The sequence below is a fragment of the Acanthaster planci genome, linkage group LG11 (assembly GCF_054643075.1).
Source record: "Acanthaster planci isolate LZ-2023a linkage group LG11, COTS_SCS, whole genome shotgun sequence".
NCBI classification, from domain to species: Eukaryota; Metazoa; Echinodermata; class Asteroidea; order Valvatida; family Acanthasteridae; genus Acanthaster; species Acanthaster planci.
Window position 1 is genome coordinate 2,182,830 of NC_141787.1, and position 20,907 is coordinate 2,203,736.

Consider the following 20,907-nt stretch of genomic DNA (forward strand, 5'->3'; position numbering starts at 1 on the left):
CACGAGAGCGATCCGATTACTGCCAGTAACACCAACTACATGTAAATAGATTTTCCTTGGCCACTTTCCGAACCGTCTCAAAGAAGTAACTGGTCTCTAAAAAGCTAATGTAATGAAACAAAAACAACTGGGGCAATCTCCTTGTTTACCCTTGGGTTAGCCCCGCCATCTGTTCAACTTGCACGTATGGAAAACTGTAAAGTTACTGCTACGAATACTGGCGGACTGGGGGCCCAGACTGGGGGCGGGGTAAATATGGAGCCAGCCCCCCCTAAAAAGATACACTTTTCCCCTACACAAATTAATTACATGTTTATAAATTAATGAGAGGAACGCTTGTGGGGAACCGTTCCATTCCTATGTCTCTCAAATGGCCACTAAATTAACCTCACAACTGCCAAAGCCTTTCAAATAAATTATCGGGTCTTTTGGCCAAGATGAACAGTTTGCTGCCCCCCCCCGAAATATCGTTCTGGATTTGCTCTTTGCAACATGCCATTGGTGCACATTGAAGGTACATGTACTTACAACCATGATACAAGTTAAGGGTACGTCAAACAATCTAAGTTAGCCCTAGCCATAATGAACCCAACAAGTTTATGCATGATTCCAATGGTCCCCAGGGGGTTAGGGTTAATTTAAAGCAGAATATAATAAAAAGCACCAGACAAAATGTGTCGGTGACACAGTTTAATCAGGTTTGTTACTCTTTCGCATCTGGTCGGCAAATCAAATAAACATAAACTTTCCATCACAAAACTGACATTTTTTGTTTTCTTACAATAAAAAAGTCAACCCTTAACGTATACTGCGTACGGTATACTGTTTGATGTTCTTTATATTTTGGCGACTGTGTTTTTGTGCATGGGAAAAAGTTTGTCAAGGGTGGTCGGATCCACAGAAAGTGCGATTCCCCCTAGCAACATGCAATATCAAATTTATTTTCCAGATCTGCAGGCTTTGTACAATTATTTTTTAGTATGTGGTTTCCAAAATTCCATTATAATATTTCAAGATGACCGAGGTTGTAAATAAACCTAAGAACTTTTCGAACTGGGCACCCCATACTCTCAGATCTCGTTAAAGTTGTTTATTCTGCGATATTGTTTATTTTAACTTTCATTTTGTGTAGTGCTAGTATTCCAAGGTCCCGTACACAGAATATCCCACCGCAAAATCGGAGCAGTTCACACGTGTCCACATCCGGAGAGAGGACGAAGGCGGGAAATCAGCAGCGGGCATTCGGCACAACTTGCTACCGACAAAACAGTCTGGAAGCCGGCCCAGCAGCATGCAGGCAAGGGCAAAGACTTAATAACAAATCCGTTGGAATCCAACAAAGTTGGATGGTTTGGGACAGAGTCGACCGTCTTTGGAAGCATGTATGCAACTCCCTCGGCAAAAGGTCTGTGAGGAGTTCCACAGTTTTCTCTTGTGCTTATTTTTGAGACGGCCCTTGTCCGTCGTGTTAAAAAAAGTTCAGGTTTTTTCGACCCCTCTGTTGCCTCAAACCGCAATATCACGCGACACGTGTTCTAAAAATTAATTCTGAAGTTCTTCGAAAAATGTCGGAAGTGAGCTTGGGTAATTATACCCTCCGTCCTTGAAGTCGCGCGGGAGAAAGACAAACTTAACACCCCGAAGAGTTCATGTTTTCAACATTAATGTTGACAGCCTTCACCCACGTGATGAGGAATATACGGCGGGTGGCCTAGCCGCGGTCATGACGGATTTATGCAGCTATAAGCAGCCGGCCTAATCCACATAAATACACCAGATCGAACGTTCTCACGCATTAGGGACACGCATTAAGAAGTTTAGCATTACCTGTTGTGTACATACCCCGATCAAGTGGAAGGAAGCGTTGAACCACGGTGGTCCTAGCCGGGCGGATGCAACAGGTACATAAACTAGTTGCGTGGGAAACCACTTGCTCTGGGGGGTAGTGCGTCGTGGGATTGTCCATCCAGTCAAAAGCCAGTACTTACACGCAAGGTCAGCTGGAAAAACTGAATCTTATGCCAGAAATCACAAGCCGACGCTGGAGATTCCTGGGTTGATTCAGTCAGCGGTGTTCAAAGCTGGGGGCTTTTCGTAAGTGTTTTGTGGAAAAAAAAAGATTTGTTTGTTTGCATCTTTCTGATCGTTTGCTTCGCCCATCCCCTAGCCCTGTTAGCTGGGAGCAAGGAACTCTCTCCTTGCGGACTGACGACTGTGGACGGAACATTGCACCTCATGCAAGACATATGCACGTTGCTCCACCAAAAATCTGATAATGTGGACAGCAGTGAAGCACGAGCAGGGAATGTCACCACCTGCACCAGCAAGAAGAGGACATGGGACGACTGTACCAGTGCAGGACCATTCGTTCCAAACCTCTTGGGCCTCCGAGCGCCGAATGACCGGTGGCAAGATTTACTGCACGCGGTCAAAGGTGGTCAGCTGCCGTTTATCTCGGTTAATTCTCCAGTGGCTTGTTTTACTGTCTCACATGTATTCCACGCAAGGTTTGTCTGAGTTACGGCATCAGCTGACGGACACAAGCTTAAACACGGTAATAATAGATGTTAACCTTTGTATTATTTTTGTCATTTTTTCCCGATTCCTCCTTCCGCAGAACATCTTGCACACTTTTGTGCATTTATGCAATTTTATTGTGGGTTGCAAAATTCAATTTTTTCCTTGTTTTCCTATAGTTGATAGGCCATGTCAACCGACTAGTCCTGATTGAACGTGCACGATTTGGAGTAGGGCTAGGGGTTGAAAAATAAAAAAGGAAATCAATCACAGTAATGAAATCTTGCCCATGCAGTGTCATGGCCTTGAGGGCTATTTTTTAAAACTTTTTTTAGCCTAAAAAATTAGAATGTAGATCGAAAAGTACATTTGACGTGGTATTAAATATGCAATTATTTACTAAATAAACAGTCGGGAATGGGTTTGAACGAAACTTAGATTTTCACAGAACTAAACATCACCTAGAAATTTCCTTGTCTATGTATTTCTTTGAGGTATTTACTTTTACGTATAACTTACGTAAAGCCCAGAAGTCGTCCTTAGATGAAAATTATATTGGGCCGACTACTTTTGTTTTAATGTCTTTGGCCTCAAGTGGAAATTTTAATGCGTTTCAACGGTGGGTCAGTGTTATTTCTCGTCTTGTGTCTCGGAAACGAAAATTTCTTGCTTCAATTTTTGTACGTGCATGGCCCCCCATACGATAGTCGCTTCATTGGGCCGTGGCCTGGCCATGCGCCCCAGACAACTTCCTTCCACCGCTGTTGCCATCCGGTGACGTAATGGTATGAGCAGACCGTGGGAATGATCGCAGAGGAAGCAACTAAAAAAATGATTAGTATACATATAGGTAATATGCAACTTATACCTTGCCCAGAGGGAATGTGTGAGTTTTATATATGAACGTGAAATTGAGGGATTTTTGTTTGCGGGTCAACCTTGTTCGACTGCAATGTGAAATGTAGACACAACTTCCGCCAAAAAGTCAAGAGAAAATATAGCAGAGCTCGTCCAATACTTGTAAAAGTTGTATAAGTGTGGTTGTATATGTTGGAGTTGCATCGTCAAGGACTCTCTTGAAAGATGTGTTAATTAAATACTCGTCGAGTTGCATAGGTGTGCGATGCATGACCGATGGGGATAAAATAGAGATCATCCAGGTGAGCCTTGCCTCAACAGAAACAACAGATGCCGTGTAAATCTTGGGCCTAGTGAGTGAGTGAGGCACATGTTCCGTCGCAATTTCACAAATGACTCTCTGTCTTACACTTTCTCGTACAAATGCCGCAAAGTAGCATCATCTGGATGATTGAAACTCTACGAAATCCACTATTTTGGGTCATAAACCCCGAAATCCACTAAAAAAAGAACTTACGAGAGATCACATCTTTGATGTGAACCTTAATGCGTTTGATGGGTCTCCGTTTGGCCGGAAACTTGGCAATACGCGGAGGCTGAGCAAAATTTTATCAGTGTTTTTTCTTTAAAGGTTAACGCCCGTGAATTCTGAATCTGACCTAGGGATACCGTGTAAATTTCAGATAATCAGAAGAAAGGAAACCAAACCAAAACTTGCCAAAGCACAAAACAACCCCAAAATGCTCCACCGCTGAACCGCGACTTGTTTCGAGAAGGTCAAAACTCGTCCTCCACTTGACGAAGTGTTGCGAACAATAATGTAGTTCGATCACGGTTTGACCGTGGTCCTGGGGGGAAAATACAAATTTGAGTCTGGGAAAAGATCTCTGTCAAGCAAAGATCGACCCACACCATTGACAAGAATATACGATAAAATCAGTGCTCTGAAACATGTAATTGCCAAGCTTTTGGTAACTGAGCACCTTCTTCAGGGCAAGCAGATTCAGTTCGGCAATTACATGTTTCAGAGCACTGATTTTATAGTATATTCTTGTCAATATTCTGATCACGGTGCTACGCAACCCTTCCATATTTCTCGATCCACATCACCTCCAGTTCCAACTCAAACCAAAAAAATGTGTATAAGTATGAAATTAGTTTATCATAATTATTGTAGCGTATTTCAGTCTTTCATGCGACCAAGCTGACGCCGCTCTTTTCTTCCTATTTTGTGTCAACGTGGTCATAAATACATTTACATGGACCGGGGGGGGGCATGAACGGGTAAGAACCCTGAAAGTCGTGACAGGCTGGCTGCGGTCCGCTTCGCTCCAGGGGACACGGTACTCAAATACCATTCCGCGTGCCTGCGTTGGCGGCTCGTGTGTGTATGGCGTTTTATTGGCTGTGTAATTGTCCACCCCCTGGCGGTTTAACGGCCCCTGATAAAAATGTCCCCACACCCTTCGCACAGAAATGATTTCCAAGTAGTGGAAGCATGTTGGAAGGGATGTTGGTAAACAGACTCAAGGTTCACTTTGTCTTTTAGAGCTGCGATTAAGTGGAATTCCCAAATGTTGTTCCCGTCTTTTTAACCTCAAGTCTTCATTTTTCAGTTAATTGTGTCACTCATGTGTTAATTTCTGTGTCTTAAGTTTCGTATTGACGAAGAAAAGACCAACACGGTATAAGGCCATCTTACTTTTATTTTCCTTTTCAAAATTGAACGTTTATAATTCATGTTGTTACTCGAAACGAAGCCAAAGCCACGACGAAGCTTATGTCACAAAGTCAGAGACCTATGTCGGCCGTAATGTTATATTTCTTAGTGTGTACTGATTTCAGTTTATGGATCAAGTGTAAAGTTAAAGCCAAACGTAGTTCAGACTAGAGGCAAGTTTGATCACGGACCAGTAGTGGTTAGTTCGTGACGTACGTAGCGCGTGACTGGGCAGTGAGGTTGAAGAGTTAACGACCCCAGTCAAACGTTGTCAGGTCATCAGACCGAAGGGGAGAAAAGGTGGCCGCAGGAAGGCAAAACTAGCTAAAATAAAAGTGAAAATGGTCGTTTACGAGTGACATACGGTTTTTCCAGCATTTTTCTCGTAACTGCAGGTCCTCTGTGCACTATGCTATTGAAAACGATTTATGGCAACCAGCGATGCGACCAACCTCGATAGGCTCCGAATAGCTGACTAAACTAGTCAAATCATTGTCGACTAGCGTGTGTTCGATCAGAGTTCGTCGAACTATGGTTAACTGGGTCCTTGATCGAACTTGCCTTCTGAAGTTATCGATCACTCGCACGGGGAAACTCAGAATAGCAAGCTTGTTTGAATTTTGATGCATAGCACCATTTTCTTGACATATCCAAACCGTCGTTTCTTGACATAACCAACATTAAAACCCAAACGCGCTTTCCGGATGCCATCAAATAGTGAAACTTGTTTTTAAATAATCGTTTTCCTTTTCTTTTTTATTCTGTTTATTTTGATTTCGTTTTGAACACAGACTGCGGAGACCAGCAGTTCTCATTGGAGTGAGTACGGGCTATGGAGCACTTGTAACGGCAACTGTAGTTACGCTATTCAGTACCGAGACAGGCGTTGTTTAAATCAAAGGTAATCTCTCTCCGACTGCCGACGTTAGTGGACTAAAACAGTATACGAAACTTTGGGTTTTGTTATCATGCTTAACGCAAATTTGGCATACCCCGCACAAAATTTAATCACATTTACAATAAATGTTTAGTTACTTATAAACAAAATGCCAGACGGCAATGAACTTAAGGCCCACAGGGATTTCTGTAAGGAGTGTTTTATTGGATCTTCAGGAAATTTTGTAATTTAACAATTTTCTTTATAAAGAAAAGCAAAAGAACAAAACGGCTGCAGATGATTCTGGCTTTTTTTTAAATAATGGATATAACCAACATAATTTTTGGATTTTAAATTTAAAAAAAGAACATGGAAAAAGTCTGAATGCTCTTTGTGCAGCAATTGCCCTGCTATTGCTTATGACCTCTGACTTTATTCTTCACTCACAGAAATGATTTCCTTGACTCGAGGTTTTGCGTGGGTTCCGCCAGGCAGTACAGAATATGCAGAACGGAGCTCACACAGGTGAAGATGACGAATGCCAAAAATATTTCAGGCGTTGGTTTTACTGTCTGTAGCTCTATGGTTTTACTCGAACGTCCGAGAAAAAGATATTATATATCATGTGAATATAATGGAGAATAAACACGTCGAAGTTAATGAACATGGCATCACTTCAAGACAACTATTTTCATCTTAGTTAATTTAAGAGGAAGCTCAGTCCAAATCCGGTGGTAAAAAGAAAAATAATGACATGGTTGATTAAAAAATTATGTTTTTTTCCTAAGCCCTGCCCAAATCCAATGGTTCTGCGATCTGAGCTGTGCACGGCGCACCGCGAGTCCAATGTCACGTGGCAGGCGTACTCGCATCCTTCAGGTAGGCTGTTTTGTTCCAATGGAAACAAATATCACATCAGGTAAAGCGTGTCAATCTTTTGCCACTTTTTCTTCCGGACGGTCTTTTCTTATTGTCCACTGAGGGCGCCCTGCTGAAAGCAAATTGTAGCGTGCGTGAGGCAGTTTGCAGACGACATTCATGACATACCGTGGCGTAGTAACTTCCTACCCGTGGGCGTATCATTCTATTTATTGTGTTTTGTTTTCTCAGAATATGAGATTTGTGTGGTGAAGTGTCCTTGGATAGTGCAAAGAAATAAAGCAATGTAGAAATAAAACCTTGTTTTCTGTTTTCCGCGTTCATTTTGTGGACTTCTAAAACAGCGGGCGAGGGCCGTCTCAAGTAAAACGAGACTAAAGTTAACATTACGGCCGTGTAAGTTTTTGGAAAATTTGATCAATGTTAGGAAGTTTTTACATGATGTTATTATTTCCATCATATTGAGTGGGTTGCTCCATTTTGTTTAAAAGTCTGCATGAAACTGGCAGGAGGCAGTGGAAGAATTTCAACTTTTTGTCAGTTTACATCCTGTACCGATGAATCAGCAAAGGTGACTCCATTCTGATTAGGCCTTCAGATTTCACATTGCAGTCTGAGAACGAAGGGAATTTGAACCTGTGCAGATAAAAATTGACTTTTGGATTTGGTAAAATTGAAGACAGACTTTTTCGAATCGTGAAATAAACTACTGCAAGTCTACAATTGCAGTTGCCCTTTCTCTTTTGTTCCAGTGGGCACTTGCCAGGTGGCTTGTTACGCACGCAAAGTCAAAGCGTCCACACGGGCTTACACAGTCTTGGACCAGGGGCTGCCAGACGGCACACCCTGCTCCAAGTACAGAGGCTGTGATTGGTGGAATCGTGTCAGCCAATCACAGGGCATCTGCCTGCAGGGGCAGTGCTTGGTGAGTGAAGAAAACTGGACCTTTTGGTGATATGTAACAGTGTAATGACCCATTAGGAAAAAAATGTGGGGAAAAAAAACCAGAAAAGAATTGTGAAGCAGACCTTAAGAGTTTTTGAGTGCCATGTACACCAACACGGTTACCTTGTTTTTAGATCCCTTTCTTTGATAAAATCATCCTTAATTTATTCCTAATTTAACCAGGATAAACTTCCCCTTGGAATTAGGTAGGGATCGAACTCCCAATCCACATGTTGGCCTGGGCGGGATTCGAACCCGGGCCGTCGAGGTGGAAGGCCAAGAAAGTACCACTGTGCCTACCTTGACAGGCCGCATCCCTTGTAAACTTGTTGGCATTGATGACACTCCAAAATTAAGTCGGTTTTATATAGAATTCTCTCCATCCCTGTATATAAAAAAAGCCCAATAGTCTAGCTGATGCTGGTCCTTAAAGTACAAATCTTAACCACACTGACATATTTATATCACATTCAGTGTACCGAGCAGTGTGTGAACAGGACTGTAGGCCCATCATTTTCTTTAAGCAAAAAAGGCAAAATGTGTCATCTTTTACTATTTATTTTTACATGTATTATTAGTTTCATTTATTTAGCTTATGAATTTACAAATTCACATGCAATATTTTTAACAACATTCTAGAGGGCGTTATGGGCCCAGTGGTGCATCTTTCTATGTTTCTACTTAATGCCATTCAGTTTGAAGAAAATGTAATATTGTGGATCAAGATAAAGCAGTATAATCGCCCTGTCAATATGCACAGTTGCCCATTGGAAATGAGTAATAAAATGGCATCCTCGTTGGCAGGATGTGGGCTGTGATGGCACCATTAATTCCACCAAGGCTCTGGACTCGTGCGGGGTGTGCGGAGGAGACGGGTCGAGCTGTCGCATCGTGTCTGGCAGATTCACAGAGACATTGCAAGGAGGTGAGTCCAAGATCAGCATCATCTCCAGTAATATATCAGGGGAGGAAGGGGAGATGAGGAAGGGGAAAGATGCCCCCCCCCGAGACTTGTTGCCAGAAAGCAGAAAAGCAGGACATACAGAAGAGATGTGAACTGTTTCTGATTGATTAGATAATTCTAGTTGTTGTTTTAAATCATGCTTTGCAGTTTCCACTGAGGTGGTTGAGATACCAGGAGGTGCTTTCAACGTCAGAGTATACGAGGTGGAGAAAAGCAGAAACCACTTGGGTATGTATGACATTAATAAGCCTCCATGTTGAATTTGCATATGTACCTGGATGTGCTGTTTAGTATGATACTCAAGTACAGTCAGTCAAACCTTTTTAATTAGAGTAACAGAATACAACGCCTTGCTTATAACAAGGAGATTTTTAAGCCCAATCCTTTTTCTTCATTGTTTACATTCCCGATAGTATAGGGTTTCTGTTATAACGAGTTAGTCTGCTAAGTCCAAAGGATCTCTTATTCATTAGGTTTGACTGTATACAGATGTCTGCTCTATTGGAATTCAACTCCAAAAACATGATGGCACATTGTCCTCATTTTTTGTCAGTAACAGAGCATCCCTGAAGATGGTTTTACTGTTTGTCTTGAAAAACTTGCAGCTATTACAGATGAGACGGGAAGGCCAGTTTTAAACAGCTTTCTTGGAATCTGGAACCCTGGTCGTTATGAGGTTGCGGGTGCCACGGCCACCTACAAGCGCTGCGGGGTCAGCCGGTTTAGTCCCGGTCATTATGAGGAGATTCTCATCCATGGAGCTACCAGTGTCAAGATCATCATATCGGTGATTTATTTCCCCCCTGTCGACTTCAGAGAGCAAAGAGTTAACGTTTCTGTTGAGAAGTGAGCAGGTTATTAAAAAACAACACTTGAAGCCAGAAAACATGTAAACACGTTCTTGCTGTCTGTGCAGAGGGTTTACATGGCTGCCATCTTGCAGGCCAGTGCTTTTGTTCCACAGGAACCTCCAAAGGAGGTTTCCCTGTGGAACAAAATTACTGCCCTGTAAGATGGCTACCATGCAAAGACTCTATACACAGGCATGGCTAACAGGTTTATAAAATGCCAAGCGTGCCTTTACATACCTCTGGCTGGTATTTCCACATTCAAATCCCCTCATGGATTTGTTTTGTTACTCACAATCAAATTTTGGGAAGTCTGTGGAGGCAGATCGCGTGTTGCTCTTGAACTTGGCCACTGTGCACTGTACATTTAATCATGACTTGTCTCAATGTCTTATTTCTTTTGTGGTTCTGTGTCTCCACTGCAGATCTTGAGTCGAGAGAAGTATACACCGGTTCATGTTGCTTACCAATATAGTCTACCGTTGCCAAGGTCTCATGGTTCTCAAACAACTGTTTCTCCTACAACATCTGTGACATTAGAGGTTACAACAGAGGTGGCAGCAGTAATAGAGTTGATGACAACTCTGGCAACTGAGGAGTCTTATTCGAGCGGTACCCCGTTTGCCAGACAAGGGCACCAGAATATGCATAATGTCATTGCCGTCAAGACACTGTCATACAGTGATGATGAAACTGAGGCTGATTCTGGATCGCAAAGTACCAGTGACCAGCTACCGTCTTTTTCCCAGGGCAGGAGCAAAACATTCTTTTTAGAGCACAGCACATCCACAGAGGTTATGAAACCTGCAGCTGTGGACAAAACAGATATGTACATGGAAATTCAGAATGAATCCAGTGGATATAAACAGAATGTGGATACACCGGACTCAGAGGATACACTTGAGAACACACTACCTGAGAACGGAAACTCAACTTCGCTCCACGAAAGACCGTCAACGCTGGCAAAACCCGCAGATATGTTTTCAGAAACTCAAGGAAATGATCCTTGGGTGGAGAATGTTGGTCCTGAGGACAAACAAGGCATTTTACCGGAGTTAGAAACTTCTGGACATCTTGATGAAAGTCGAGGACAGACTACCCTCAAGCAGACATCGCAATACATCAGCAGTGACAGCTTTGTTCCTGAGAACAGCACTCAAATCATTCCAGTCACAGCTGAGCCACCCCTTTCCCTTGATCCAGAACAGCCAGCAAACTCAACAGTGGCTAGCAGCATCCCAAGCTCTTCCCCTTCCAGTGGGCAGACAGACTCTTTAGAAAATGACCTGTTCCAGAACAGAGATGGAAACCCGTACGTAACTCGACATCAAGATGAAGGGAGGGGTTCGAGGTCGTTCTCAGAGCCGACAAATATATCAGCGACCTCTACACAAAGAACAATCACAGAAAAAGATTTGGATGACTTACCAGACTTTCCGCTTGAGCACCGGCCCAGCATGGTCGAGTCCACGGAGCTGCTATTCGGTGAGGTCCCACAGATAATGGAGCTCATCAAGCCGTCCCCTGAGAGCCTGGGACAGGCTGCCCATCCCTCAACTGCTTCAGGGGCTACGTCAATTGTCATCTCCAGAGGGGATGTACCCGAGGAAGAAAGGAGGGTGAAACCACGCTACCTGTGGGCCAGGACAGGAGTGGCTCCCTGCAGCACCACCTGCACAAGAGGTACTCCCTTCGGCCAGTTTGCTAAAGTATATACAAATGTTTTTCTGAACAACTGATTTGTACCATTCAAACTGTCAATAAACACTGAGTGTGACTGGTCCCCTGCTAATTTTGCCTAAGAAAGACAGCTCGTTAAGCATTTTTTTTAAGATGCCAAGCAGCACTTTGAGATTGGGCTGTTGTTTTAAGCACAGACGGCTCTCGTCCAAGTTTTATTTGAAGGAGTGTCATCACAAAGCCTTGGTTTATCAAGATTCTTAAAGTTGAAAAGTGTTAAAACAAAACAATTTAGAAAAAAAATTCAGCTCTGATGCCCTTTTTTTCTCTCAAGGAATGAGTCGGTCCTATGCTTACTGCACCCTTAATGGGGAACAGGTTCCAGACAACCTGTGCGACCCTGCCTCCAAGCCTGAAGTGGTGGAGAGGGAATGTGGAGGGAAGCCCTGTGAACCAAGGTGAGGAGTCTGTATAGAGACAATACACTCACTCATTGCAGCCACTGGCTAGTGGCTGCAGCCATGTCCAATAGACACATGCTTTTGTCCTATCCACAGCCAGTTGATTTAGACATGGCTTACAGCTCGATGATGGCTTTGTAAAAGTCAGCCCTTTACAAGTCCATACCGGCAAATCTACCAGAACAAACCAGCCATCTGCAGATCATCCATCCAGAAGTCTGCCATCCACAGATCTGCAATTCACAGATTTGCCATCCACAGATTTGCCATCCATAGGTTTGCCCATCCTAAGATCTGCTTTCCTCTGATCTGCCATCCACAGATCTGCCATCCAACTTGTTTTTCCACTCTCTTTTTCTGAAATGTCGAAGAATTGGACATTAATAAGCTTGAGGCTTAATTTTGAGGCTTTCCAGAATTCTTTTCTCTGTAGGATAGCATTTCAAAGTTCACAAATTTGGCACATAGGTCAGGACCCAACACCACAGCACCTTCCTGTTCTCAAACCTAGCCTCACTTTGAGCATGACATACACATGTCAAAAAGTCAAGGTGGCTACCGGATAGTCAATCTTTCATTTGACCTCCTTTTCTCTCCAGGTGGGCCGTGGGCAGGTGGAGTCAGTGCACAGTGTCCTGCGGCACGGGCGCTGTCTACCGCACTGTCCACTGCTGGCTTATGATTGCGCCGGGGCTGGATACCAGCATCAGCAACGCCTACTGCAACCAGTCCAACGTACCAGACAGCGTGGGTACCTGTACCCAGAGCCCCTGTGGACCTCAGTGGCAAATATCTGATTGGTCAGAGGTATGTACAAGACCCAAACTAACCATTCGTGGATTGGGGGCGGACACCCATTCCCCCTCAGAGGAACATAATTTTGTCATAACATATTCAGAAATGGGATATTTTTCAGGACTCTTTCATTTCCCTTCTTTCCAAAGAATGCAAGAAGCCTTGCTCCTCAGAAGCATTACACTAAGAACTGAAAGTTCTTGCAACTTGCCTACCCCCAACGGCCCCCTGCCCCCTTCCCCACCAGTGTTGTAGTTGAGACCATCACAAGACCCATTCACAAAGCCAGACACAAGGAACAGGGTGAACGAGGATAAAGGAATAGTTTTGTTGCAGACTTTTGCCCAGCTTGTGCCTTGGAGGCCTTGTGATTGTCTGAAGGGGTGTTGTGATGGTCATAAGAGGTCTTGACTACACACTGGTTTGCATGAGTGGTAACAATCCTGGTGTAGTCTTTTCCAACTCTTTTTTTTTTCGAAAAATGTTTTGATTTACAGTGTTCTGTGGCATGTGGAGAAGGGACACAGACCAGAGAGGTTCATTGCTCTGCAGAGGATGGATCCTGCAACCCGACATTGAAGCCCTCAACGACGAAACGGTGTTTTATACCAACATGCCCCAGTGAGTGGACGACCTCACGATGGAGCCAAGTAAGTCAGGCCATGTCTGAGCTCAGCTAGGTAATAGTACATGTGCCCATGGGTTGTGGAGGTAGTGACCTGGCTTCTGTAGACAGTGGCTTGTGTTGGCACATGTAGTAATGCTAGCATTAGCCTTTGATTAATGCTAAGCAAAGATGATACTCGCTTAGCAAAAGGTGGATCACCAGTCAAGATGCTTTGCATTGTACATGTCTTGCAGCTGGCTTCCAGCTCATTTTTGCTTATGTCAATTTGGTTCCTTCCACTGATTTAATAAGTTTGTAGACAGAAGTTGTATCCATGTTTAATGGATATCATGGATCCGCAAGACAAGTACTTTTTGTCCAGTTGGTGTATTGAAGCTTAATTGTTGTTTTGAGGAATAAATTTTAGGTTACAGTTTCTAGGGTTTTGAGTTTTGTGATCCCGAGTATGTTGACATGTTTTCCCTTGCTGAAGTCTTGCTTTGTTTATTTTTTCTTTTATGCCTTCCAGTGCCAGGGCCCGTGCACCATCCAACACCGTCGTGTTGACTGCGTTAATTCCAGAGGCATCATTGTCGGGGCCAACACCTGCCCAACTGACAGCAAGCCGTTGTCTCACAGGCTGTGTGGGGAGGGATGCCCTGCTCAGTGGGTTGCCCAGAGCTACGGCCCGGTGAGTAATGGGCAAGTGTCTGGCTTTCATCTATCATTTCTCCCCATTGTACACTTAATGTGTATAGCCCAATTCAAGACACCGGAAAAATAACGTCCGGAACAATTGCTTCTGTGAATACGGAAGGTCATGGATTAATATTAAACATGGATTTGTATGCATTTACGCGCTTGTGTATTACGCATATAGTGAAAAAAAGGCGAGAAAATTGGAAAAGATACCTAAAAAATCATACAGTGAAAGTCATGTTTCGTGCCGTAGGAATGTTTGATAGTTTTACATTTATTTTGCTTATTTTACTTTGAAAGGGTACTGAAAACATCAAACAGTCCTTGGATGGACTCATGCCAGAGTCAGGCCAAGCCCTCCAGACTGTTGGCCCAAACCTCAGTTTAAAACACGAGTATGACCCCGTCCAAAAGTTAACTCAAGTCCTCAAGTTAACTCAACACATGGCCAGCTGCAGTGCATTCACTTTTATGCTTGTCTGTCTTTCCCCAGTGTCTTGGAGACTGTGGATCCACTGTCCGCAGGCGGAGGGTCATCTGTGCGGCCACCAGCGCCGTCAGTGGCCGCATGCAGGTGCTGGCTAACTCGGTCTGCTCGGCCTCGCAGAGGCCCGGCACTGAGACCAGCTGTCAGCTAGTCAGCTGCCAGTCGCGGCCGACACGGAGGCGACGCCAGACCCCGCAGTGGTTAACTACACCCTGGTCTGTGGTAAGGAACATCTCCTGGTCAGTTCACTATGATCTTCTTGCCGGCAGTGAACCTCAGGCAACATATCTGCAATTCCAGCTGCCATACCATAAAATAGCCTTTCCCATGTGCTGTATCCCAATCCACCGCAGGAAACATTGAACGTCAGACAGCATACCCTCAAACACTGCTGCATTACCGTTAGACTATGCAAGGCTCATCTTGCTCCACCTTAGTGGGCAGTGAACCTCAGACAATGCGTCTGCAAGTCTCCAGCTAGCTTTGCCATTAGATTTTCTTTCCCATGTGCGCCATCCTGATCCACCCCTCCTTAGTCTACCTGTCCCACCTTTCAACAATCTTTTCTTTACATTCCACCAATTCCACTCCTCCACAGTGCTCAGTGACCTGTGGCAACGGCCGGCGAACCAGACAGGTCACCTGTAACCGCAAGCGCAACCAGTCCCATCTGAACTGTAACAAGGACAAGGAGCCCGACAGCTGGGAGCCCTGTGCCATGGGTGACTGCCCCACTGTCAATCCAGGTGAGCCCCTCCTTCCCTTGATCACCCAATTTGTTTCCAACTTGTTGCAGACCAGTAAACACAGTGAAAAGGTCAGCCTCATAGGGAAGGCTTGATGGGAGTCCAAACGGAACTTGTGCGAAAGGGCGTGGATTCTTCTAGGTTAGTAGCAACTGTTGTCCACAAGGGGCATGCTTAACATATAGAGCAATCAATAAACATGAATCGTACAAAAGACTTTGGGTGAACTTTGGTTTAAGGAATTGCTTGGTCAGTGGTTCCATGAAAACTGATACAGAACAAACAGGGTGAAAATCCTTCCCAAAGTAGACCTCCAATGGGGGGGGGGTAGATCCTCCCCAAAGTAGACCTCCAATGGGGGGTAGATCCTCCCCAAAGTAGACCTCCAATAGGGGGGTAGATCCTCCCCAAAGTAGACCTCCAATGGGGGGGTAGATCCTCCCCAAAGTAGACCTCCAATGGGGGGGAGGGAGATCCTCCCCAAAGTAGACCTCCAATGGGGGGGGGTAGATCCTCCCCAAAGTAGACCTCCAATGGGGGGGGTAGATCCTCCCCAAAGTAGACCTCCAATGGGGGGGTAGATCCTCCCCAAAGTAGACCTCCAATGGGGGGGAGGGAGATCCTCCCCAAAGCAGACCTCCAATGGGGGGGGGGTAGATCCTCCCCAAAGTAGACCTCCAATGGGGGGGGGGGTAGATCCTCCCCAAAGTAGACCTCCAATGGGGGGGAGGGAGATCCTCCCCAAAGCAGACCTCCAATGGGGGGGTAGATCCTCCCCAAAGTAGACCTCCAATGGGGGGGGGGTAGATCCTCCCCAAAGTAGACCTCCAATGGGGGGGGGGGTAGATCCTCCCCAAAGTAGACCTCCAATGGGGGGGGGGGAGATCCTCCCCAAAGTAGACCTCCAATGGGGGGGGTAGATCCTCCCCAAAGTAGACCTCCAATGGGGGGGGTAGATTCTCCCCAAAGTAGACCTCCAATGGGGGGGTAGATCCTCCCCAAAGTAGACCTCCAATGGGGAGGGTAGATTCTCCCCAAAGTAGACCTCCAATGGGGGGGGGGTAGATCCTCCCCAAAGTAGACCTCCAATGGGGGGGGAGATCCTCCCCAAAGTAGACCTCCAATGGGGGGGGGGGAGATCCTCCCAAAGTAGACCTCCAATGGGGGGGGGGGTAGATTCTCCCCAAAGTAGACCTCCAATGGGGGGGGGTAGATCCTCCCCAAAGTAGACCTCCAATGAGGAGGGGGGTAGATCCTCCCCAAAGTAGACCTCCAATAGGGGGGGAGATCCTCCCCAAAGTAGACCTCCAATGGGGGGGGGGGTAGATCCTCCCTAAAGTAGACCTCCAATGGGGGGGTAGATCCTCCCCAAAGTAGACCTCCAATGGGGAGGGAGATCCTCCCCAAAGTAGACCTCCAATGGGGGGGGGTAGATCCTCCCCAAAGTAGACCTCCAATGGGGGGGGGGTAGATCCTCCCCAAAGTAGACCTCCAATGGGGGGGGGGGTAGATCCTCCCCAAAGTAGACCTCCAATGGGGGGAGGGAGATCCTCCCCAAAGTAGACCTCCAATGGGGGGGGGTAGATCCTCCCCAAAGTAGACCTCCAATGGGGGGGGGGAGATCCTCCCCAAAGTAGACCTCCAATGGGGGGATAGATCCTCCCCAAAGTAGACCTCCAATGGGGGGGGGTAGATCCTCCCCAAAGTAGACCTCCAATAGGGGGGGAGATCCTCCCCAAAGCAGACCTCCAATGGGGGGGGGGTAGATCCTCCCCAAAGTAGACCTCCAATGGGGGGGGGAGATCCTCCCCAAAGTAGACCTCCAATGGGGGGGGGTAGATCCTCCCCAAAGTAGACCTCCAATAGGGGGGGGAAATCCTCCCCAAAGTAGACCTCCAATGGGGAGGGGGGTAGATCCTCCCCAAAGTAGACCTCCAATGGGGAGGGGGGTAGATCCTCCCCAAAGTAGACCTCCAATAGGAGGGGGGAGATCCTCCCCAAAGTAGACCTCCAATGGGGGGGAGATTAGTTCTGACCCCATACACCTCTCCTAGCTTCACCCATATTCGCATTTCCAAAAACTGGTAACAGTGAATATCCCTCTCACTCCAAGGTAGTAACAAGACACGTCTCAGATCAAAGCCTGATTGACCATCTTTCACTTGTGCACAGTTATTAACAGACATCCAGGGATGTCCAGTTTATACAGGTATTTTCCTGTATGGTGCCCTCTTGTGGTGAAAGGTGTGCAGTCTCACTGACTTTGGAGGCTGCACTTATACCCGTACCTCCTTCAAAAATTAAGTCTTAGTTCTGTGCTTATTAAGTTCTACCGTAATTGCTTTTTTGCATTTATTTTCTATGAAGTTTTTGAAGAAGTTCAACTCCTTAGCTTCAATTTTTTTGCCTTTGTGGTGCAACATAGAAGCTTGAAAACATCTAAGCAAACTTTTTCTGTCCAGATCCTGAATCCTTTGAAATCTTTCAGGAGGTTTCGTAGGATTTGGTAGGATTGAGGAAGGCAGAACCCAGAGATTACCATGGCTGTGTCTGAATTACTTAGCTGCATCCTGAAAGTACAAGTACGTACGAGTCTATGGTACTGGCTACAGCCTCTCTGAATGGAGTCGTGTGCAGTTTCTGCAGCTGAGTAATTTTGACGACAAGCTTCTTAAACAAGACATAATGACACCCCTCGAAAGTTAAACTTCAAAGACTATGATACTGAATTCTTGCAAAGTGAAAGGATTCAGGAGAACTTATTTAAGTTACTAGCAGAATGTATTAGGATAGTTGGGGTCAAATGACTATCTCAACAGTACTTATTTATCGCCATTCTATTACAGCATGTTCAGACAGCCCCAAAGCCGACTGCAACCTGATCCGCCGAGCCAACCTGTGCCGCTACGACAGCTACAGACGATCCTGCTGCCTCTCCTGCAGTCCATGAAGAGAAGCCAGATTTTTAAAGTTTTGTAAAAAGAACACTGTAATTTTATGTAAACTCATTTTAATTTTATTATGGTGATGGTAAACGGTATTTATGTAGTGCTTATGACAGGAGTACCGGTAATTATTTTTTTACAAATGAGTTGCTGATTCTGCTCGTAGAATGTTTCCGTACTTCACTCCAAGTATACTCAGTTAAGAACAAGCTAACTCAAGAAACAGAATATTACTGGAAATAGTGACACAGCGGTTGAAATTTCCAAGAGTTTTCACATTTCATGTCTATGCCTTTAGACACATTCAAGATTACGTTTTCTGGTGTAGTTTGCACAACTGTCCCATTTGTCCTAATTAAATTTCTACAAGTTTGAACAACTGGCAGATGTAGTTATAGGCTTTGCTAGGATTTTGTCCGAGTTGGCAGGACTTCATTTTCTTAGTTGAGGGAGGGGGAGGGGAGAGATGAAGAAAACTTTCATCAGCACCAAACAGAGGAGCCATTAACAGTGAGAGGGGGTCAACTCCAAGGTCATTTGAAAAGAATTGGTGGTTTTTATTCCCTTTTTCTTTTCTCTCGCTTTCTCTGCTTTTCCCCTTTTTAAATTTTCCTTTTTTTTCCAGAAGTGGGCAATTTGCCCCACCCCCCTCCTGATTCCAACATGGCCAAGTCTTTATGAATGTTTAGCCTAACATCCTCAAGCATTGTAGCTATCGGAACTTTTCAAGATCTTCCAAAATCAATCCCCTTGTAAAGTGATGATGAGTGACCTCCATCATCCTCAGTCTTGTAAAATCCTCTCAACTTCCTGGTGGATTTGAAGGACCTTGGAGTGCAAGGGTCAGATTTCTTAACTCACAGTACCGCTGTGGGATAAACTACTTGCTCAGACTTAAATCGAGATAAAAAATTAGAACAGGTGTGTCCCGAATCTGAAACTTAGTGCATGAGGTAAAAATAGATCCGTTAAAAAAAAACCTGTTGTAAAAACACTGTATCAAAAAATTCCCCTGAAGCTGGGCTGTGTTTTTCCATGTCCACATTATACCATTCTGTGATGTACATTGATGGTTAGCCCCTCTAGTGTGGCACGGACTCTCACTCCCGATCTAAGGATGTATCGGGAGAGTCCGTGCCACACTAGTGGGGCTAATTTATGGTCATCTACCCTTACCTTTAGGGTGTGTGAAAAACTTGTGTGTGAAAAAATTGGAGGAACTGCATCTGCCGGGGTTAAGAAACACTGGCTTCACATCTGTTAAACAGTAACTCCCAGGTCGTGTAAAAAAAAAATAAAAAAATTGGGTGACTGAGGGTTTGTGTTTAAAAACACAGGATGTGCCTCATGGCGGTGTGAAAAATCATATTGAAATAGGGAGATGAGGTTCTTAGGGTTGGGAAACATAGGATGTGCCACTACAGTGTACAAAATCTTAATTATTGAAAGAGGATGTACACTGTGGTGTGTGAAAAATTATTGAAATTGAAAGGCTGGATGTTGATGGAGTTAAAAACATGCTATGATGTAGGTGCTTAAAATAGAAATATCACATTTCCTCCACATATCTCTCCTCAAATCATTATTTTGTGATAACGTTTTTTAATCTGCAGGATGTGATACTGATGTACCTAACAGTTTCAAATTCTCTCTGCATGATTTTCCCAAAGCCAGTGTAAGTCAGAAATGCAACAGCACGCGGATAACATCATCATCTCCACAGTGCCCCTTGGCCCCGCGAGCCCCCCATAATCGAATCATTTCTGCTAATTATCAGGAGCACAACACGGCCGGCCGTGGGCAGCCAGGCTCAAAATAAGCCCAAACCGAAGACAGTCTCTTGTGCCATGGAGCCGGGCGAAAATTAAGTTTGAAGATTTTATGCGAGATAAGAATGATTCGATATAGCCATCCGCCCACGAGAGCCACAAAATGTTCAGGAAATTGGGTGGAGAAAATGGAGTATCGCAGTGTGTGTGATAGACAAAATGACATGTCAGCCTTGCTACACCACAATCCCGCAAAATGATCACGAAAATACCCATTTGATCTTTGTGGGAATACCAGTGATGAAACTGATATGTTACCCACCAGTTTCGGTAACATTTTCGAGACACATTGACAGCCTAATTTGAAAATAACCATAAACTGAAATTAGGAAAAAAGTAGATCCAACGGGATTTGAATTTGTGCGCCTTGTCACCAGTTTGTTCCTTGTATTTTTTGCAGAATGTCAGCTTCAGTGTCGTTCATTTGTAGTTAATCTTGAACAGTGACTTGTTTAATTCACAAGTGTTTCAATCTGTCTCTCGAATTTCATATGATTTTAAAATCTTTCCTATGTGTTTGCCAATTTCAGGAGATTTCATCAACATCTCAGTCTATTTCGTTGTCACAATTGTCCAGTTTCATTCCATGAACTCTCTGGATATATCCAAGGTTAATGTTTATTTCCTTCAGCCACCTGCATTATTACTGCATCAATTGACATTTGGACTCAAGCGTGGGGAGAGTTAATGCAGAAACCAACCTGTAAATTCTTCCATTTCCTTGTGAAAGACCAAAGTAAACAAGTAAGTGGTAAATCATTGATTGAGTATGCGTAGTTGCCACATTAACAGTGTTACAGTTTTAGATTAATGTGTGACCAGTGTAAGAATATGGATTTGATATTGTACCGTGTTTAATATTAAAACGCTTCAAGTTGAATATGGACTATTTTTGAATGACACTTGACTCAGTTTTTCGTCTGTCTGTTGATGACATCGCATTTTGATGGTTGAAGCGCCCTCTGCTATTATTTGTTAAGCAATGACAGGCAAGGAAGGAAACATTTGCCAGGGAAAATAGTAGACTTGTTACATGCCTGGGATTTTTCT

At 44.6% G+C, this 20,907-nt stretch overlaps 1 protein-coding gene across 2 annotated transcripts; it reads left to right on the plus strand.

The window, feature by feature from the left end:
* The first annotated feature begins 1,192 nt into the window (after window positions 1-1,192).
* Window positions 1,193-20,743, plus strand: LOC110975818 (ADAMTS-like protein 2). Of its 2 annotated transcripts, XM_022228622.2 has the most exons (17): window positions 1,193-1,901; window positions 2,168-2,554; window positions 5,887-5,996; window positions 6,422-6,497; window positions 6,761-6,851; window positions 7,604-7,776; window positions 8,601-8,721; window positions 8,908-8,988; window positions 9,366-9,547; window positions 10,034-11,291; window positions 11,623-11,746; window positions 12,349-12,556; window positions 13,042-13,194; window positions 13,681-13,842; window positions 14,344-14,559; window positions 14,936-15,083; window positions 17,930-20,743. In XM_022228622.2, exons 2-17 carry the CDS (start codon window positions 2,276-2,278, stop codon window positions 18,031-18,033), a joined length of 3,486 nt encoding a protein of 1,161 aa, XP_022084314.2. In that variant the 5' UTR covers window positions 1,193-1,901; window positions 2,168-2,275; the 3' UTR covers window positions 18,034-20,743. The 2 variants fall into 2 exon arrangements, with proteins under 2 accessions (XP_022084314.2, XP_022084312.2); XM_022228620.2 differs by having other exon boundaries at window positions 1,193-2,554.
* Window positions 20,744-20,907: the final 164 nt, after the last annotated feature.